This window comes from Pezoporus wallicus, unplaced genomic scaffold (assembly GCF_028554395.1).
Source record: "Pezoporus wallicus isolate ANWC-B61680 ecotype Strahan unplaced genomic scaffold, APGP_CSIRO_Pwel_v1 contig_5104, whole genome shotgun sequence".
Taxonomy (NCBI): domain Eukaryota; kingdom Metazoa; phylum Chordata; class Aves; order Psittaciformes; family Psittacidae; genus Pezoporus; species Pezoporus wallicus.
Window position 1 is genome coordinate 272,013 of NW_026637335.1, and position 17,853 is coordinate 289,865.

Here is a 17,853-nt window from a genome sequence, read left to right on the forward strand (position 1 = left end):
AATCTGAAAGAAAAATAGAGAACAGTCCTATCTGCACTTAGAAATACAGAGTAATTATCACAGCTTGTCTATGTTCCATATAATAGACATGTTCTTATTTGCTGCTAGAGCCTCTTCGTATACAAAATGTTTTTTTTGCCTCAGTTATCAAACCCTGTCTGCACACAATATATTAGAAGTACTTTTATCAGCTCCTTCACATCTTCCAACTATCAGAAGATACTGTCACTACTATGGTATTGGACACAATGCTTCATACTGTAAATAAGCTGTTGCCTCTAAAGATATGTTCCTTAAAAATATGCTTGTACTAGAACAGGATCACTCACAAATGTGATCTGTCTTAATCTCTAGCATCTGGTATCCAATATTCATGCTCAGAAAACAGTCTCAGTATCCCATCCACCACATTCTTTTCATATTCTGCAGAAAAGCCAGTATTTGACTATTAGTAGGTATAGTCTCTCAAATCCTATAAAGGTCACATTCACAGTCTGGTGACATATCTGTGTAAGGAGACATTTACCACAGCTTTTTTTTTTGCAATTGGATTGTTAAGGAAGCATCTGGGTCTTAGTTTATGATGAACAGCAGTAATTTCATTCTTACAATGAGATTCATCTTTGCTCTGCCTTGATGGCAATTAAATATTCCAAACCAAGGAAAATGCAAATAAAGGCACATACATTTTTTGGTGACCTACTGTCAAATGCAGTATTTATAACTCACTGAGGGTGTTCGATGATAGCTGTCACATAGTGTTGAAGAGCCTTCCTGCTTCAGGGTCAGAGAGCCATCAATGTCATCCTGGTCACTTTCACTCCAGTAATCTGCTAGCAAAGCATTCTGGGTTTCACTCATGTGCTTTAAATACCATTAGCATGCAAAGGTAAACTTTTCACAGTCACCTAGGTGTTTGGCAGTCACTAAGGGACAGACTCGTGAAAGTGTCTGGCACACTGATAGTAGAATCACCATCAAAGGTTTTAGGATAGTGTTACAGAAAGCAGGATAGGCACCTAACTACCACCATACGTAAAAACCACCTTCTGATCACAGGTTTTCAAAGAGAAGCTTCATTCTAGTTGTCAAAGTAAAGTTGAACCTCAACACTTCATTTAATTATCTCAGCATAAGAGCTTCCACCATCGGTAGTGGTGAAAGAGGCAAGGCTGGCACCTGAGCTCAGGAGATGCAAAACCAGTTCTAAAGCAGTGACCTGTGTTTGTCATGTCTTCACTTGCTCCAAGGTGATGAGCAAACCCGATGGCTGCGACTGGGGAGGTCATACTTCACCCTCAACCTTGCATTCTCCTTATTGCTGGTTTTAAACAGTTTCAAGAATTTTTGCTCAGGATTTTATTTTCTGTGGTGGCAGCACCAGTAAATACAGTGCTTCGAGGACAGGGATTCTTAGGAAAATGGATTTTTTAAAAGATATGGTTAATAAAGGAGACATTTATGACATCTCCAACTTTTTGTTCAAATAATGAACAGATATGTACTCTCTGCTTTTTTCTCCCAATTATATCTGAAGCATTACCTTCATCTGGATGAATATCCTTGTCATCAGGTGTGTAACCAATTGCTGCGAGGCCCAAACGATTCATCCATCTAAGAGAATAAAAAATGAGTAAGAGAGATACTTAAAAGGAACATTGAGTGTAAATCTTAACACATTCTTAACATTTGGAAAAGTCAGAGATGATGTTTAGCCCAGGAACTGAACACTGTTAAAATCATGATTCAGCTGTGTTCAGTGGTTAATTATTTCAAGTGAGGGATGTTCCAGTTTGAGTACAATGCAGCTGTACCTCTGGGCTTCCGTTCACATCTGCTAGAGGATGTTTGTCAAGCGGAGTATCAGATTCATTGCATTTTATTCTGCTGCATAGAAAACTGAAGAATCATGATATCAAATCTTCCTTACATCATCATCATCAAGACAATATGAAGCATATGCACTAACACTCTAACTTTAGCACTGACTGAATGAAAGTTTAGAATAATCTGTGTAGAACAGAGAGCATCCACAGTCTCCACATCAAGCAGACTCAAATCCTCTCTAAGCTGCATCTGCAAACTGTTTGTATGTAATGGTTTCCAGAGGCATTGCATAAAGGAGCACATTGCATTTATTGTGACTGCTACTTATATTAATTTCAGGAACTTACCCTGAATTGGAAAAAATGCTATCAAATAAAACAGAGTTATGAAAATAATTGTATTAGGAAATAAGTTGTATTAAATGTGTAGAATCAAAAACCTAAAGCAGACAGTGACAGTATTCCACTGGTTATTTGCTACTCTAGATTCATGCTACAGGTGATGTAAATGTCAAGGCTTGTTGAGCTGCGATATCAATATTATTTTGCTTTGATTTTTTTCACATAAAATCTTAGGTTTCTGAAACAAGAGTTGGAATGTTGAAAATACTTCAATATTTGCATTTTATGTTGGATGTTCTGGTTTTTTTCTTTGTCCCAAAATTAATCAGTTTGGACAAAACCAAGATTCATTGTTTCATTAGGAAGCATGTAGTATATTTTGTATATAGTATAGTAAGTTTTGGAGAAAATAACTGTAGAGTTTTCTTTACATAACATTACAAGATGTTTATAAAATATATAATTAAAAGACAATAGAAAAAGAAATGAACACACAGAGGGGAAAGCCACTTCTTAATGTTAAGCAAATGGAAAATCAAGAATTGCCCTATTTTCATCAACAAGGAAACATAACCAAAGAAAAGAGCCCTATTAATAGACATATGCAATAATGGGGATGCATTCTTAACTGTTCCCTTCACAGTGACTAAAGTATTTACTATGTTATCCATTTCCTAGTATGTTGCATGTAAGGTAATCTTCAGAAGCAGTTCTTTTTTTCCTTAACATTGCAACATGAAACTTGTTAATTATTATGTTCTTTGTTAATGAATCTTATCATGACAAAAACATCTTTCAAAAGCTTCAAGAAACACATAAGCAAATAATACACAGTATAAGGACAAGTTTTTTGCAGATTAAACCAAGAAAACTATTCAGTGTAATTCTTTCCCATTTGAACAGAAAAAAGCTTCTAAGGATACAGGCGAATGTGTTATTGATTTAATAGTACAGTATAAGGAAGGTGGCATACACAGTAGGGAGACAAGATGAGACGGATGAGTGAATTCTCCACTAAAAATAGCTCGCAGTTCAGCATCTATTGATCTCCTGGTCTAGGCAACGCGTGGCAGTTGCTCAGAGCAATGATCTTAATCTGTAATATTGGATATAACACTGACTCATTGCATGGCCTTCAGCAAACCGTTCTACTTATGTTACGACTTTCATAAGTATCCAAAGGGGACAACAACATTTACTTCTCACAAGGAATTGTTGTAGGGTTTAATTTATTTGCAAAACTATGAACATATAAAGATTGTACAATAATATTGTTTTGCATTTCAGTATTAGAACAGAAGCGAGCAGGTTGGAAATAGAAATGGAAATGCTGATTAGTTTTCACAAGGGCAGGGTTAGAACTGCTTACAGAGAGATTGTTTGCATTGGCATATCAATAACTTATCTTTATCACAAAAAGAAGTAAATTGCAAGTGGATTAACAGGTTTGCAGAAAAGATTTTCTACAGTGCTCACCGGTCTAATTTCATTCCACAAACAGCAGGCTGATCACTTGACATTCTCTTGAAAGACGTATTCTTTATTGCAGCAATTGAAATGACATCATCCCCTTGCTCATTATTAAGCATTTGTATTCACTATTTTTTCAACTGTTGTTCCTGAATTTCTAAACTCATTAGCATTGGAACAGAATAGTTTTAGTCATTCTTTACCATATGCCTTTGGCAATTAAGCAGAATGCCTGAGCAGCTTCAACTAAGGTTCTGCTTAAGCACCAGTGATAAATGAAGGCTCATTACCATTTTCAAAGTTAAAGCAGATTCAGCTGTTTCGGTGGTCAGTGCATGGAAATTTATATTGTCTGAAATTTCTTGCCAGATTTATCTTGTTGCTCATTGTTAATTTGAGATTTTTAGATCTTGGAAGCATATATAGGTAACAGCCAAAGTGTTAATACTAATCTTCAAGAGAACATGGATATTCTTAGCATACACAGACTATCAGCTTTATTCATACGGTCTCCAATGTAACTTCTCTAAGACTGCTCAGATTTTTCTCTTCCAGAGGGCCAGAAGATCCCCAGCTATAGTTACAAGTATTTTCTTACTTCATTTTACCACAATTTAGAGTTAGCTCTTTGTCAAGACAACAAAAAGGGTTATCTGATGACATTCAGTGGCTTATAATGCTAAACTGTCTTCTGATAAAAGAAAAAGAATCTCAATTTGAGTTTTTGTGTTTTTTAAAAAAGCATGGGTGAATGTTTTTGAGGTTAATCAGGGGTTATAGAAGTGCTAAGATTACACATCCTTTTCTTACAGTTAACATCAAATGCAAGCTCAGTTCAAAGGAAAGCTATGTAAACTTGATGAATTTACTTGATGAGCAAACCACTTCCATTTTTAATAAAACAGGTAGTCAAGGTTATAAAAAGTTCTCCGTGGAAAGCTTGGAAACTCAGCTGTTTGGTTCTGAACTCTTCATTGAATGCCTTGTAGGAGTATGTGTCAGAACTGGACTCTACGGTGTAGATGACTCTGTGCTTAATTGAAGGTCACGCAATGCAAGACTCTGTGCTGCACGTGACAAGCAGCTATAGTGAAAAAACCCCAGAAGATATTTGTCTAATTAGGTTTATACAGCTATATCCCAATAGCTTTTCGAACTTCATGTGGTCATAAAAAGACACGAGATATTCTGGCAGCTACATGCACAGCAGTCTTACATGCACGTCTCTATGTATCTTGCCCCCCTGAGGCAGAAAGTTAGACTCCTCTTCCCCCCAAAAATTCTGCCTTTTTTCTTGATGATTTCAAATATTTTGTTCTGAAAGTTAAACAACTTCAACAGCACTTTTCACTGAATCAGTTGTGATGACATGGAGCTGTACTAAACATCCCAAGGATACTTTGCTACAACATTTTGATGCAAGGAATAGTAATGGACTAAGGAAAGGGTTAAGAGTTTTCTTCAAACTGCGTATTGATTGTCTTAACTTAGTATAGGGAACGGGTATGTTCTTGTTCTTGCTAGTTAAACTATAACCCAGAATAGAATGGGTAACCAAAACCCATTGTTTAACATCAGGGACCCTTTTCCCTCAAGAAGATGAATGTCTGACAGGAACCTTTTTCAACTGGTCTTTAAAAGACTTGAGGTTGCCAGCTGGGGAAACTGTGCCAAGGGTGAAAAGTGCACAGCGAGGAAGACCTCTTACTTCATCCAGAAGACCCTGGCCCGAGACCACGATATGGCAGCGTGCAGGCGTAGAGGGGAGGGGAATGGTATGAACGAGCTCTTGGAACTAATTGTAGTCAACTCCTCCTATGCTTGTGAAATCTGATGAATATGGATGTTTGTGTGTAATGAATACCTAGCTTGTTGAGCTCTCGGTGTGTGAGTTAGGAGGAGTGAACCCCCTCGCACTGCAATAAGCATACCTGCTTTATAACTCTTTGTGAGTTATGAAGTTCTAGTCCGTAAATCAACTTTACTTTTAATATTGTACAACATCTCTATAAGATGTGGTATCTGTCTTACTGAGGTACATTGTAATGACTTACAAGGGACCAACAAGTGTATTAATTATTTTTTATTGACTGTAACTTACTGAACCACATGCAGGAAAAGATAAGTTTCAAGTGTTGTCATCTAAGCACATAAGTAAGTTCTGTACTTGTCTCAATGGTTTAAATTCTAAATAAATCAGACTTGACTTTAATTAATTCTGTTAATTAGAAACAGGCACTGTTGTCGTTGCTTTGGGATAAAACAGAGTTGCATTGTAGGAAGTTAAGTTAAATTTACTGAGTTAATTCTGGTTACTACCAGGGGATTACAGCCCAGAGTGTCTTTAGGGAGTCTGATTCTATCCCAACGCCTGGCAAGCGATGATTACAAAGGCACTGAGGGCAGTGATGAACTAAGTAGCTGTTGTAATAATCAAGACTTGGTACAAAAGAGTGAGTCATGCTTGAAATGCCCTGAATTGTCAGGAGTCAGGAGCACATTGTCTTACTGATCATCTGATAAAAACACTGGAAAATGCAGAAGAGGACCAAACAACTGGGGAAACAGTTTTGCATATCTTCACTGTCCTAACACACTGTATTAAAAATGAGAGTATGCTATTACTCATTGTACAAATGCAGGAAGTTTCTGTTTAATGCTTCTTATAATTTACTCCTGCTGAGTGTGGAGATGAGCTGGTCCAAGGTCAGTGTGAGGTTCTGGGACTGAAGGCAATGATAGTTTTCATAGTGGCATCACACTTTACCCACTTGGCTATTCCTTCCTACAGCTTAGAGTGAAATAGTGTGAGTAAAAAAGCCAAAACAACTTGGACAATCTCAGTTATAATAAATTTGAGAGAACAATTACATTTAGTGATGAGAATGAAAACCAGAGGCAAAAGGGTAACCATCTTTCAAAGAAAGATGTGTGAGTCTGTAATTTTTAAAGTTATAGTTAAAACCATTCCATAAATTCCTGGAGAATAGGTCATGAAGCAGTGAGTTTCTATGGTTCAGGCAAGTTTTATTTGCTCATATCCTCAATGCTGCATATACTTTTGCATACAAGATGGCTTGTATGTAGAAGAAAGAAGAAACTAGTTAATTCAACTGAAAAAGTAAAGAGAGGATATATCCTGGAAAGGTGTAAATTCAAGAAAGAGTCTATCCACTTTCGTTATCTCTCTGTTAAAAGTTCTCTTGAAAATGAAGCCAATGAAATACTGAGACATTCAAGGATAGAATAAAGTTCTGTATTTTCTTTCTTTCTTGCATCTTTTCATCAACTGGTACTTGTATGTTGTCTTGGGCTTGTGCAATAAATATCTCAGTGCAGGAAAATATCTTTCTTCACTTTTGAGATTGCACCTACACTTCACATAATTTTGTTAAAAGGAAAAAAACAAAACTAAAGTGGAAGTTAAATTTGACTTATCTTTAAGTCTATTAAAAATAGATTCCCTTGAACTATTTATTTCATACATAGAATTTATTCACTGCAATTTATATTTAATTTCTGATTAAAAACTTTGTATTCTGTTTTTTATTTTCTTGCATGGGGGTAATTGGATTCTAGAATTCAATTCTTTGTAATACAAAACTGTATTCTTAAACGGATTTAATTGTTTTTGTACTCGCTATGCTGGCATCTTCCTCAGCAGTCTCTCTTACTGGACCCCTAAAAAAGAAATCAGTAAGTTTCCCATGTTGTTTCCTAAGGTACATTATTTTCAGTATTTTCTAAGGTTATACAGTTAACATATTCATTTAACAGAATAAAGGTTCCTGTAGTAGGTATGGCTAAAATGATGCCTTGATTTTCCTCAACACAAAATGAAGCCCCAAAATGTAACTGACGTCTCACAGTGAAATACAGCAATAAGCAGAGCCTTCTCAATGAGCTCATCTCTCCAAACATATCAACTCTTAGCAGCCTGTATTTCTGCTATTGTATTTGTCACAGTTGCTGGAATTTGTTAAGTGAAATCATTCACGGCTAAACTGCAAGTACTTTCTTATTTAATCCTTTGACATGAGTCTGTTGATCTTGTTTCGTGCATTGTCTTCTTAGATTTGTCAGGCTGGAGAAATATGAAAAAGCCCCAGACAGTTTAAGAGCTGGCAAGTGAACCGTGGCAGTTTGTGCCCTCCGTGCATATGCTTCCACTTAATGGGATTTTTGAGTTCACCCTGTCAGCCAGCTGCACTACTATGCCTTTGTAGTCAGAGGGCTGGTACTTAAAGGTACGGAAGCTGATACTTACAGGAATCTGTTAAGATGACAATAAGATATTTTCTTCATTAGTCAAATGTGGCTTCTGGATTTTACTCTTCTGTAACCTTGTACTATTGGATTTACCATGTTACTCTGGGTAACTCATCAAACTTTTTGGGCATCCACTTAAGGACAAGTACTGGCTGCTGCACTCGCCTGCAGCTTCCTACACTGACTGTGACATTATATATCCTTCAGCATGTGCAGCCACATAGTATTCTCCAGATAATTTTCTACCAGTCTTACCAAAGTACAAGAAAGGGGTATAAAGCTGTAAAAGTGCTTGGCCCAAAAGAAACCTTTGAAGACATGAAATATTCTTTATGAGCAAGAGAACTGAGTTTAGTATGGTCTGAAAAGGTACAAGTGGGGTTTTTTGTGGGTTTAGATGGCAACTTTCATAAGAATAAGATGATTTACTTGTGAAATTATGTAATTCTACTTCCACATATTCTTCAAGTAATCAGATCATATAGGCCAAACAATACTGTTAAATGCCTGGCTTATTTAATTATGTATATATTACTTATTTTCATAACTAAAAACTTGAGGTATTGCACTGTTAACTTTATATCTGCGGCACAACATCACAATATGTGACTGTGATGCATGTGCATTCATCACTGAGAGGTACCGCACTGTAATCACAAAAATCCACTATATTAAATGCAGTTAAACTGTTTAACTCCCAGAAGAACCATACTAATTCACAACGATATTATTTACAGCAGAATTTGATTAAGTTAGTTTTGTAATATGAACTAGTAGAGAAAGACAATGCAAACTCTAACTCCCACACATTAGGGATAAATTCGTACCTGAATGCTGATTTCGATTGGGTATTGGATAATTGTAGTTGTGTACTGCAAACTCCTTAGAGCTATGCTATAACTGACGGGTTCTCAAACTGTATTAACTGGAAAATGGTACTTCACAAGTCTGTAGTAAGTAGTCCATAAATCATAGAAAGGAAGAGTTAGGTGACTAGCCAGGAAAAGGAGAATTTAAGGATGTACAGCCATGTACTAGTACTTCCTGGTGTAGTATTTTCCCCAAACGGAGCATGCTAGCTCTCCTATTGCACTGTTCACTCCCCGTACATAGTGATTTAATCAGGTCTCTGGGGCCTGCAGCTAATTCTGATCAGAAAATTGTTTTACTGGTGCTGCAACTTACGAGCTTTTACGTGAGAGCATTCTATTAGAGGACTGAAGTGGCCTTGGGCATGGACTATTTTTCCTGGATTTGAAACAAGTTTATAGGAACATACAGGAAGAAGGAGAGAACACGATGTTTATGTTTACTTACACCACCATTGGGAATCTCCATTGCAGGGATTTCTATTTGAAATTGCCTTTCATGTTCTGCAGAATGCTCTCTTTGCTTTTCACTGGGTAAGGAACTGGGGAGCAAGAGCTCTTTAATAACATATTCAGCTCTATTTGTTAAAGAACTGTTAAATTAGGGCAGACAGATCTGACATGACTCCTCTCCTGCTCACTTCTCAAGGAACTCTTGTTTAAAAGATGGGCAATGTCTAACAGGAACATGGGTCTGAAATTTTTAGTTGCTGAGATATCTTCTTAGCTGCTACCTTATTCGTAAGTGAAGACTGAAAGTAAGTTAGTACTGTAAAAGATGTATTAATACTTTTAATTATTTAACTGGCCCACCACATGATTTGGCCAAGATCTATCAAAGAAACTAAAATGCCCCAAATTTAAGGAAGACAGCTGAGTGAACTTCAGTAATAAGAGGATGATTTAGAAAAAGCTGTGAGTAATTTGCTTGGTTATATTCTATACATAAAAATCAAAAAAGATATGCATCCTGAAGTTTACTTATTGTCAATATAGATTTAATTCAGAATACTTCAATTTTCAAAGAGTTTCCTTTTAAGAGAAATATTGTGTTATAATCTTTCAGCTGTTTACTTGAAAAATAGTGGGAGCAACCCAGTCGCAGATATTTGTTCTATTTTTTTGAATGAATGCAAAGGTGTATGGAAGTTATTAAAATTGCAAAGTTAACCCAGTTATTCAAATCAAATGTGATCAAATTAGTCAGCATAAAATGCAAACTTTTCTAAATTTAATATTTGGAGTCCATAAGGAGATTTTAAATACAGTGCAGTGCACACTTCAATCCCATGCAAGTTTTAAATAAAGTAGATATTGTAAAACAGCTGAATATTAAATTCACTGCTTGTTTCCTTAGGAGTATTAAAGCCATAAACAGGTTATGCATGATACAGTAGTAGATGAAGCACTCCTGGGAAATAAGGCCTTTAACAAGCTTGGAGCACCCTGTGACCATGGCAAGCAAAAGATGAGCTCATCAATTTCATTATTAATTCATTCCTAAGAACACAGCTATGCTCATGTAAGATCTGACAAAACAGCGTGAGCATTAATTTTGCAAAACAAAGTCTGTCTGCACCACACAACACAGCAGGCAAAATTCAGCTGCAGCAGAGTGACTCTACCTGCTACATACAAATCAATTACTACCCATTGGTATACAACAGCAATGCGGTGATAAAGGTAGGTTAAAATATTCTGGAGTGGAAAAAATTATTAAACAGTGAATGTGAAGCAGGAAACTCTAAAAACAGGTGTTAAAACAAAACCTGGTGGTAAACGCAGTTGAAGAAAGGGTATATGGTCCCCACACAGTGAATAAAGAGATGTTGTGGCCCTCTCCATATTAAAACTCCTTTACTTTTCAGCATGAAAGCTCTAACGTTCTATCAGGATAGAAAATCCAGTTAAATGTTGTGGTGGCTGCAGGAGTATGAGATGCCCTTTTTCCTCAGATAGCTAGCAATTTGCTGGGAAGACAGAGATTTGTAAAATTAGGATTTCAAGTGCATTTTTCATCTGTGAATCTTGCTTATTAATTTTTGAATTTCACACAGAATATCTTGAAGAAGGAATTCCAGGAAGCATTTAAAAGCTGCAAGGGATGCCCAAGAGGCAGCAAAGTAATCCATCATTTGGACTGGAGAATGAATTCCAGTTATTCTACAAGAACAGCATTTCTGAAGGAAAAATAGTGCAAATAATACTTCAAAAGGAGTTCACTTTTTGTCTTCTCCCATAGGAATCAGTCCCCAAAAGTCAGGAAAAAGGCTCTCAAAAATTCCATACTAAATGATATGAAATGATAGTATGATATGAAGATATATCCTGGTACCTTCCCAATGAAGGCTGTAAACTCTCACAAAGACGATCTCATTGACTCCCCATAGAAAAATCCATTAATATTGTAAGAGCAGTTTATTGAATGTATGTCAAGACTCCTTGAGTCAGAGCATTTTATGGTGTAACAGGAAGACACGATCAATTGCACTTCAGCAAATGATAACTATCAAAGTAGCTAAAATCAAAGGAGGGACAATGCACAGTTAAAAATAGCAGAAAAAGCTCCCTTCAGTTTTGGACCAAAGAAATCTCAGCCACATCACATAAATGAACAATGGAACATTATTAACATTGGAGACAATATGTTTCAGCAAATTTATATCCTAAAAATGACTGCTAGCCACAATGAGATACTCTGGATAACTGAACCAGCATCATCCTCATCAGTGGATGATGAACTGGCCTCAACTCTTTCAATGCAGCCAATCTTATGCATCAATACACTATTTCCTGAAGGGCTACATAAGCCACCGGATATAAATGCTCAATTTAAAAATAATTTTTAGACATTAGTATTATAAAGAAAAAGATCCAGCTGCATTCTAAAGTAATTCTGTCTTTCTAAGTCCGGGAACAGAAAAAACTAACTAAACCTCAAAGTTTGAGCCGTCTACGTGAGGAAAGATTTAAGGCTTCAGAACACGGTAACATTGTCCCATGTGTCCTTGCTTTTTACCTCAGCTGGGAATAAACAAATTAGTGAAGTAACAGGAGGAGGTAGAACATTTGACTCTGCCTTTGAGGATCAGAGCTGCTGTCCCACCTTTATCTGACCTCTGCCTTCATCACTGAATCACAAAATAGAAACATAGAGTAATTTAGGTTAGAAGAGGTCCCAGGAGGTTGTCTGTTCCCACTCCCCACCCACAGCAGGGCCAGCTTTGATGTTGGATCAGGTTGTTCAGGGCCTTGTCCAGTCAAGTTCTGAGTGTCCTCCCAGCACATCCAGGGGCATTTAAAAGCACACAGTAATGCCCAAAATTGAACTTTCCTAGCTCTGTGCCTTGTGGGGAGAGTGATGGCGTGAATAAGTTAATTACCACAGGGTTTTGTCATTGTTGGGGGTTTGGCTTTTTGTTGTTGTGTTTTTTGGTGTTTGGTTTTTTTTTTCATTTTCAGATTGTGGCATGAAATATAAAAAGCACCTCAGAGGTTCAGTCCTCTTCCTGGTTGATTAAAAAAATACCTCAAATTGCTTGTGCCTGGTTTTAGGTCCTGTCACATTACTGAGGATTGTCACTAGATCTAACTTCAGAATATCTTATCCCATCATGTGGGTATCCTGTTGAGTGGAGATGAGACCAACAGAACTAACTTTCCAAACACATCTTTGCCAAATTTTGACATGTAGCTTGACAGAAAATTTCAGTAGAGTTACACAGTGTAATGCATGTGTTAGAATTAATGGAGAACTGTGTGGACTAAGTTCTGAGAACACTATCAATCAGCATGACATCATGCTCCAACAGTCTATTTCTATGTGAGATGAAATACCAATTTCAGTTATTGGAGTGCCATGATAAAGAGGAAGCATAACTTACCTATTCATTTCTTCAAGGCAGTCTGTTGCAAAGTAGAAGCTCTTTATTTTGGGGTGGCATGCTTTGAAGGCACTATAGAATAAACACAAATAAAAATACCTTTTATTTCAGACAGTTTGTCTATGAATATGCAAGATTGACCTGCTCTATGATTCCTCGTCATGGTAGGGGCTTCATAGCCATTTTGAACCTGCAGTCTGAATCTTGCTGGATTAATTTATAGATGGGCTCCTACTGATCCAGTTACATCTACATTTGCAAACCTAATTCCTATTTTGTAAAAAGCCCTTGAATGACTTAGAAATATAAATCCTTTCAATAACCACTGATATTACGCATCTGAAAAATTCTTGGGTGAATTAAAAAATCTTATTGAGTATATTTAACTACATCTTAGGTGTAGTCCAAAGATCAACTAAAGGAATAAGAATTTAATCCCATCACCTCTTCTCATATATTTAGATGACTGTGCTTTGGTCCTACTCAGATACAGAGGGCTGCCAGCTTATTGTTATAACTGTCTTGTGTTTTTATTTCAACTTTGATTTTGAAGATATGCATGAATTTATCCACTTTTTTTTTAAGTTAATAAATGAGGCAGAGAAGGAATATAAAGATGAATAACCAGCCAGTAATTGTATTCGACTGGAGATGAAATTTAAAATACAGGACACTCAAATTCTTTTTCCTTAGCCATTAGCCTGTAAGATCTCTAGAGTAAACTTAAGTAAAGGAATGTTTCCTAAATTTGATGCAATGTATTTTAAATCCCCAATTACAATATTCATTCAATTTGAGTTTAACAGAAGCAGTATGGAAAGTTCTAGGGAATGTAAGTGGCAGGTTTGCTTTGTTTGGAAGCAGATAATAGTAAAGAAGTTTCTTAGAGAGTCTTAACTCTAATTCACTTCTAATTCCAGCAATTGCTATGCCGAGTTACTCTAAAACCACCCATACCCCAAGTAAATGAGTGCTTTATTAATTACTATGATTTATTGTAGTTTTCAGAGAGAAAAAACGAACGCTAAAGAAGCTTCACTTGGCACACTGACTTCCTTATAGATACTATTAATAAAAATGTATACAGTGCCAGGCTTCCCTAAAAGATGTTTTAAAGACAAATGAGATAACAGCAGTTGTATTTATGTTGTTTCCTTTTTCATGAGATTAGATGTATATTAAGTTTACCTTTGCACAGAGGGTCATCATAAAACGTCTTAATTGCATAAAAGAAGAATTGAGAGATAGGTAAAGAATATTTCAGCATCTGGACATTGGTAATTGTTGCTGCAGATCCTCCTCTCCTTAGCTACTTGTGTTTTACAAACGAAAATAGTGCGTGCATGGGAAACCCCAAAGAGGGAGGAGACCTTCCTCATGCCCACTAGATGGCATACACTTGTTAATTATATCTGCTGAATCGTAAGATTTTAATGCAAGGGATTTTGATCATTAATTTTAAGTACATTTATGATTTGGTTTACCTCATTAGTGTAATATAATTTTAATGACAAAAATTCTTATCATCTTTAGTCTCCTGCTTCTTAATGCAGAACTATTTACTCCCCTTATGCCAGCTAACTACCCGCAACTCCAGCTGCTTTAGCAAAACTGGATATCCATCTGTGAATAAGAAATATGAAACAGTTTTCTATGTCTTTATAGACACGTGTATATATTAAAGTGATATGTTACACACTGGTAACTATAAAGCAATTAACAAACACTATACCTCCTTAAAGAACTTCCTAACAGAACCCTTAATACTAAAAATAGGAAGTAATTACTAAACAAATACTCCTGCACTGCTATACTATGGTGTGCTGTTTTGACGGGTGTATTTTTTGCATCAGCACGCAGTTTTCAGTTGGTATGAGCTCTGTGCAACATCTCCACCTTCTAGTGTTTCATTTGCCCAACTGTCTTCCAGTTCTGAGATTAAAGAATTGGCTCAAATTGGAGAGGATTATGTGGTGGATCTAAAGATTCTAATCCTCTTGACTAATCCTGATAGAGTATCACATGATGGAGTTTCTGCTTGTAAATAGGATTATTTTCCTAGACAGGAAATTTATGTACATAAAAGCGTTAAATGCCACTATCAGGGATTCAAAGTCAACCTTTTAGAAGCTACAATATGCCAGAGCCTGTGCGATAAACAGAACTGAAATTTGGCTCCACTGTGCTCTTGTAATGTGATGCAATCTATGATTATGGATTTGAATTCTACACTCTCCCACGAGCCCTACTTCAGTTAGGGTGCAGAGAGTGGACTGGCTGGAGAGGTGAATCAGGATCATGCAACAGATAAGGCCACTTTCTGTCTTGGTTGGTACAGAATTTGTGAATGTGTCTTAAAATGCAGAATTTTTTCAAGGTATCAGTTGAATGCTGCAGGTCTTCTGCTTATGCAAAGGATTTCTTACATGCTAAGTCACAGCAAACAGACTTCATAATCGGTTATTAGATATTCCTTAATATCTTTGTGCCTGATATTCTGATAATTTACTGAACGGGTGAGCACTCATAGATGCAATAATGTATTTTATTGTTACACATTTACATACTCTGGAGAAAACAAGCCTTTATTGTTATGAAACGGAGATCTCAATTCTGTGGAAACTTTTTATTTAAATGTTTTGCAGTTCTGTTTCTGGGCTGCAAAACATAACAATAAAGCCATTTTCATCTCCCAGAAGTGTCACAAAGATTATTATTAGGGAAGCATTTAGATATGCTAGCATTAAGAACTGCAGAAAATTCTCCAGGGAAATCTAGAAGTATAGAGGAATATGAATAATGCAGAAGAACAATACCTACATTTTTACCTTTGCCTTTTTTTGGAGAGCCCAAAACTGGATACAGTAATCTAGATGTGGTGTTATGAGTACCAAGTATAAGGGTATAATCACTTCCTTTGTCTATTGCCTGCACTCCAGTTAACACAGGCTGGTAAGCTGTTAGCTGTCCTCCTGGGGGGGGCCCACTAAGTTTGGTTTACTGCCTACCAAGACTGTAAAGTTCATTTCAGAAGGAGTAATAAAAATTACTGAAGCTGTAGCAACCTTAGGACAACTTCATGTCTACCTATGCTATATCAATGACATTTATATAGAATTCAGACTGCACAGTTCCAATAAACAGCATGGTATGTGCTCTCATAAATTCAAGACCTGAATATGCATTAACTATGCAATGAAAATTCTGACCTGGTGAAGATTTTTGGAAGTTCAGGCAAAGCACTAGTTAACAATGAGCAATTATATATGTAATTTATTACGGGCCGTTGTAATTATGAGTATCTTTGAAAATACCATAATATTCAGGTCATTCCACATCACACAAACTTAAATAAGATTTCTAATACACTATAATGATTTTAAATCATGAAAATGCAGGTGTTGCCTTAAAGAGGTGGAAAGTTTTTCAGTGTCAATGCAAGAAACCTCCTCTCTCAGGGACAAGGTCATTCTACATCCAAATATAGCCTGGAGAGCTAAACCAGTCTGAGATAATGCCATGATTCATATAATAATCAGGGTACCTTCATTAAATGCATTAGAGAGGCACATCATCAAACCATACAGAATAATGCATTCAATTACTATACATTCTTGTGAAATCTTTCTTTAGGCTATTTCATTCAATGTATGCTATGGCCATCAGTAAGTCATTCTATAAAACAGCACTCTCCATCTGACAGGGTAGTGGAAAAGACAAATCTTGGCTATTGTAGTCAGACTTCAAACTCTTTTGTTCAATAAAGTTTGAACATTTCACACGGAGGGCTCTGAAAATAACAGAAATTTGAGGGGAAATCCAAGCTGAGTACCAAAATGTTCTTAGCTTTGATTTTGAGGGAGCTAAAAGAAAACTAATGCTGTGATTTTAGCTGGACTTCTTTTTGCACTAAAATACTATGTGTACTTTGGGGGATTTTATTTTGAAATTTTATTTTAAAAATAAATGAACCTACAGAAAAGGGAAAAAAAAAAGAAAGGAAAGAGCTAGGTTTCATTCCCCTGGTCTTATTAGCTGTCAAGGTAACTGCTTTACTAGCTTTTACATTAATGTTAAAATGGACTCAATCATACACAAGTGAGAGCACAACCACATTCATATTTTCAGTTTTCAAGCTTGCAATGAATTTATGTTACAGAAACTCCACCGTTCAATGAAAAATGATAATGCTAGTGAAAAAGATTTCCTAAAGTGGAAAGAAGTGAGAACTGATCTTGGAAAATCTGACTTTCACTAGCTTTCTGAAAAGGAGGCAAGAAAATCCTAAGTGGAACGTTTCCCTCTAGTCTAGCAGAGACAGTAATGAACTGAGTTAGAACTTTGCCAGCATATGCTGTGCCAACATGGGCCACCATCTCCTTAATTTTATTTGTCCCTATGCTTACCAGAACCATTAGCCTTTCAGTGGATTCAGGCAATGGCAATCATGCTTAGTCCTGCCTGGTATGATAACATAGAGGAGGATAGGTAAGTGCTTTGGAAGTGTGCTTAGAGAGGCTGTGGATTAGAGCTGGTTGCCATACAAGCAGGGGCCTCCATTCACATAAGCTAGATATACTAGAATGTGAGTGAACACTGGATTGGATTTACTTTCTCTGCAGTTTTCAGAAGAGCAAGTAAAACAGGGGCAAAAGTAGGGTGTAGTTTTTACAGTGGGTTAATACATAAATGAGAGTCCTTGAAGGAAGAAATCAAAGGGAAATTCAGCTCAGTGAACAAAGGGAATACTATTAATGTCTTTATTATACTTTTAGCCCTGGACGTACCTCTTTTTGAAAGGATTCGAAGCCTGAAGGTACTTTGTTTTCAATAGTGTGCAAAGTTTTAGTTAATCGGACTTTTTCTTGTGCACATACCCTACAGAAATAGTACTCTGAGAAGTGTTCTGAAGAAATGTGTTCTAATGCTTAGAGGAAATCTCTGGAAGCTATTTCTAGCTGTGCACAATGACCTTCTGTTTGATCTTTGTTAATTCATTGAAATTTGTGAAGTGTTTTATATTCTAACAAAAGAGTATTATTTTGGGGGTATTTTTTTCCAATATAATTATTAATATCTACTCATTCCTTAGAGGTATTTATAGTGCTTAGTTCATGTGTAATATCTATAGTGATACCCTCAGCTAAAAAGAATAATAGAAGTATAAATTGCACTGTCTTCTAATTCTCTGAC

At 36.4% G+C, this 17,853-nt stretch overlaps 1 protein-coding gene across 2 annotated transcripts in view; it reads right to left on the reverse strand.

Moving 5' to 3' along the window:
- Positions 1–17,853, reverse strand: part of LOC130596793 (connector enhancer of kinase suppressor of ras 2-like) — a 187,442-nt gene that overhangs the window by 3,835 nt on the left and 165,754 nt on the right. Inside the window, exons 19-21 of one of the 2 annotated variants that reach the window (XM_057404747.1) lie at positions 12,661–12,732; positions 1,544–1,614; positions 730–833 (exon numbers count right to left, since the gene is read on the reverse strand). In XM_057404747.1, the coding sequence (XP_057260730.1) occupies positions 730–833; positions 1,544–1,614; positions 12,661–12,732 (247 nt within the window). The remainder of the gene's footprint in view (positions 1–729; positions 834–1,543; positions 1,615–12,660; positions 12,733–17,853) is intronic. The other variant, XM_057404746.1, reaches the window with a different exon arrangement.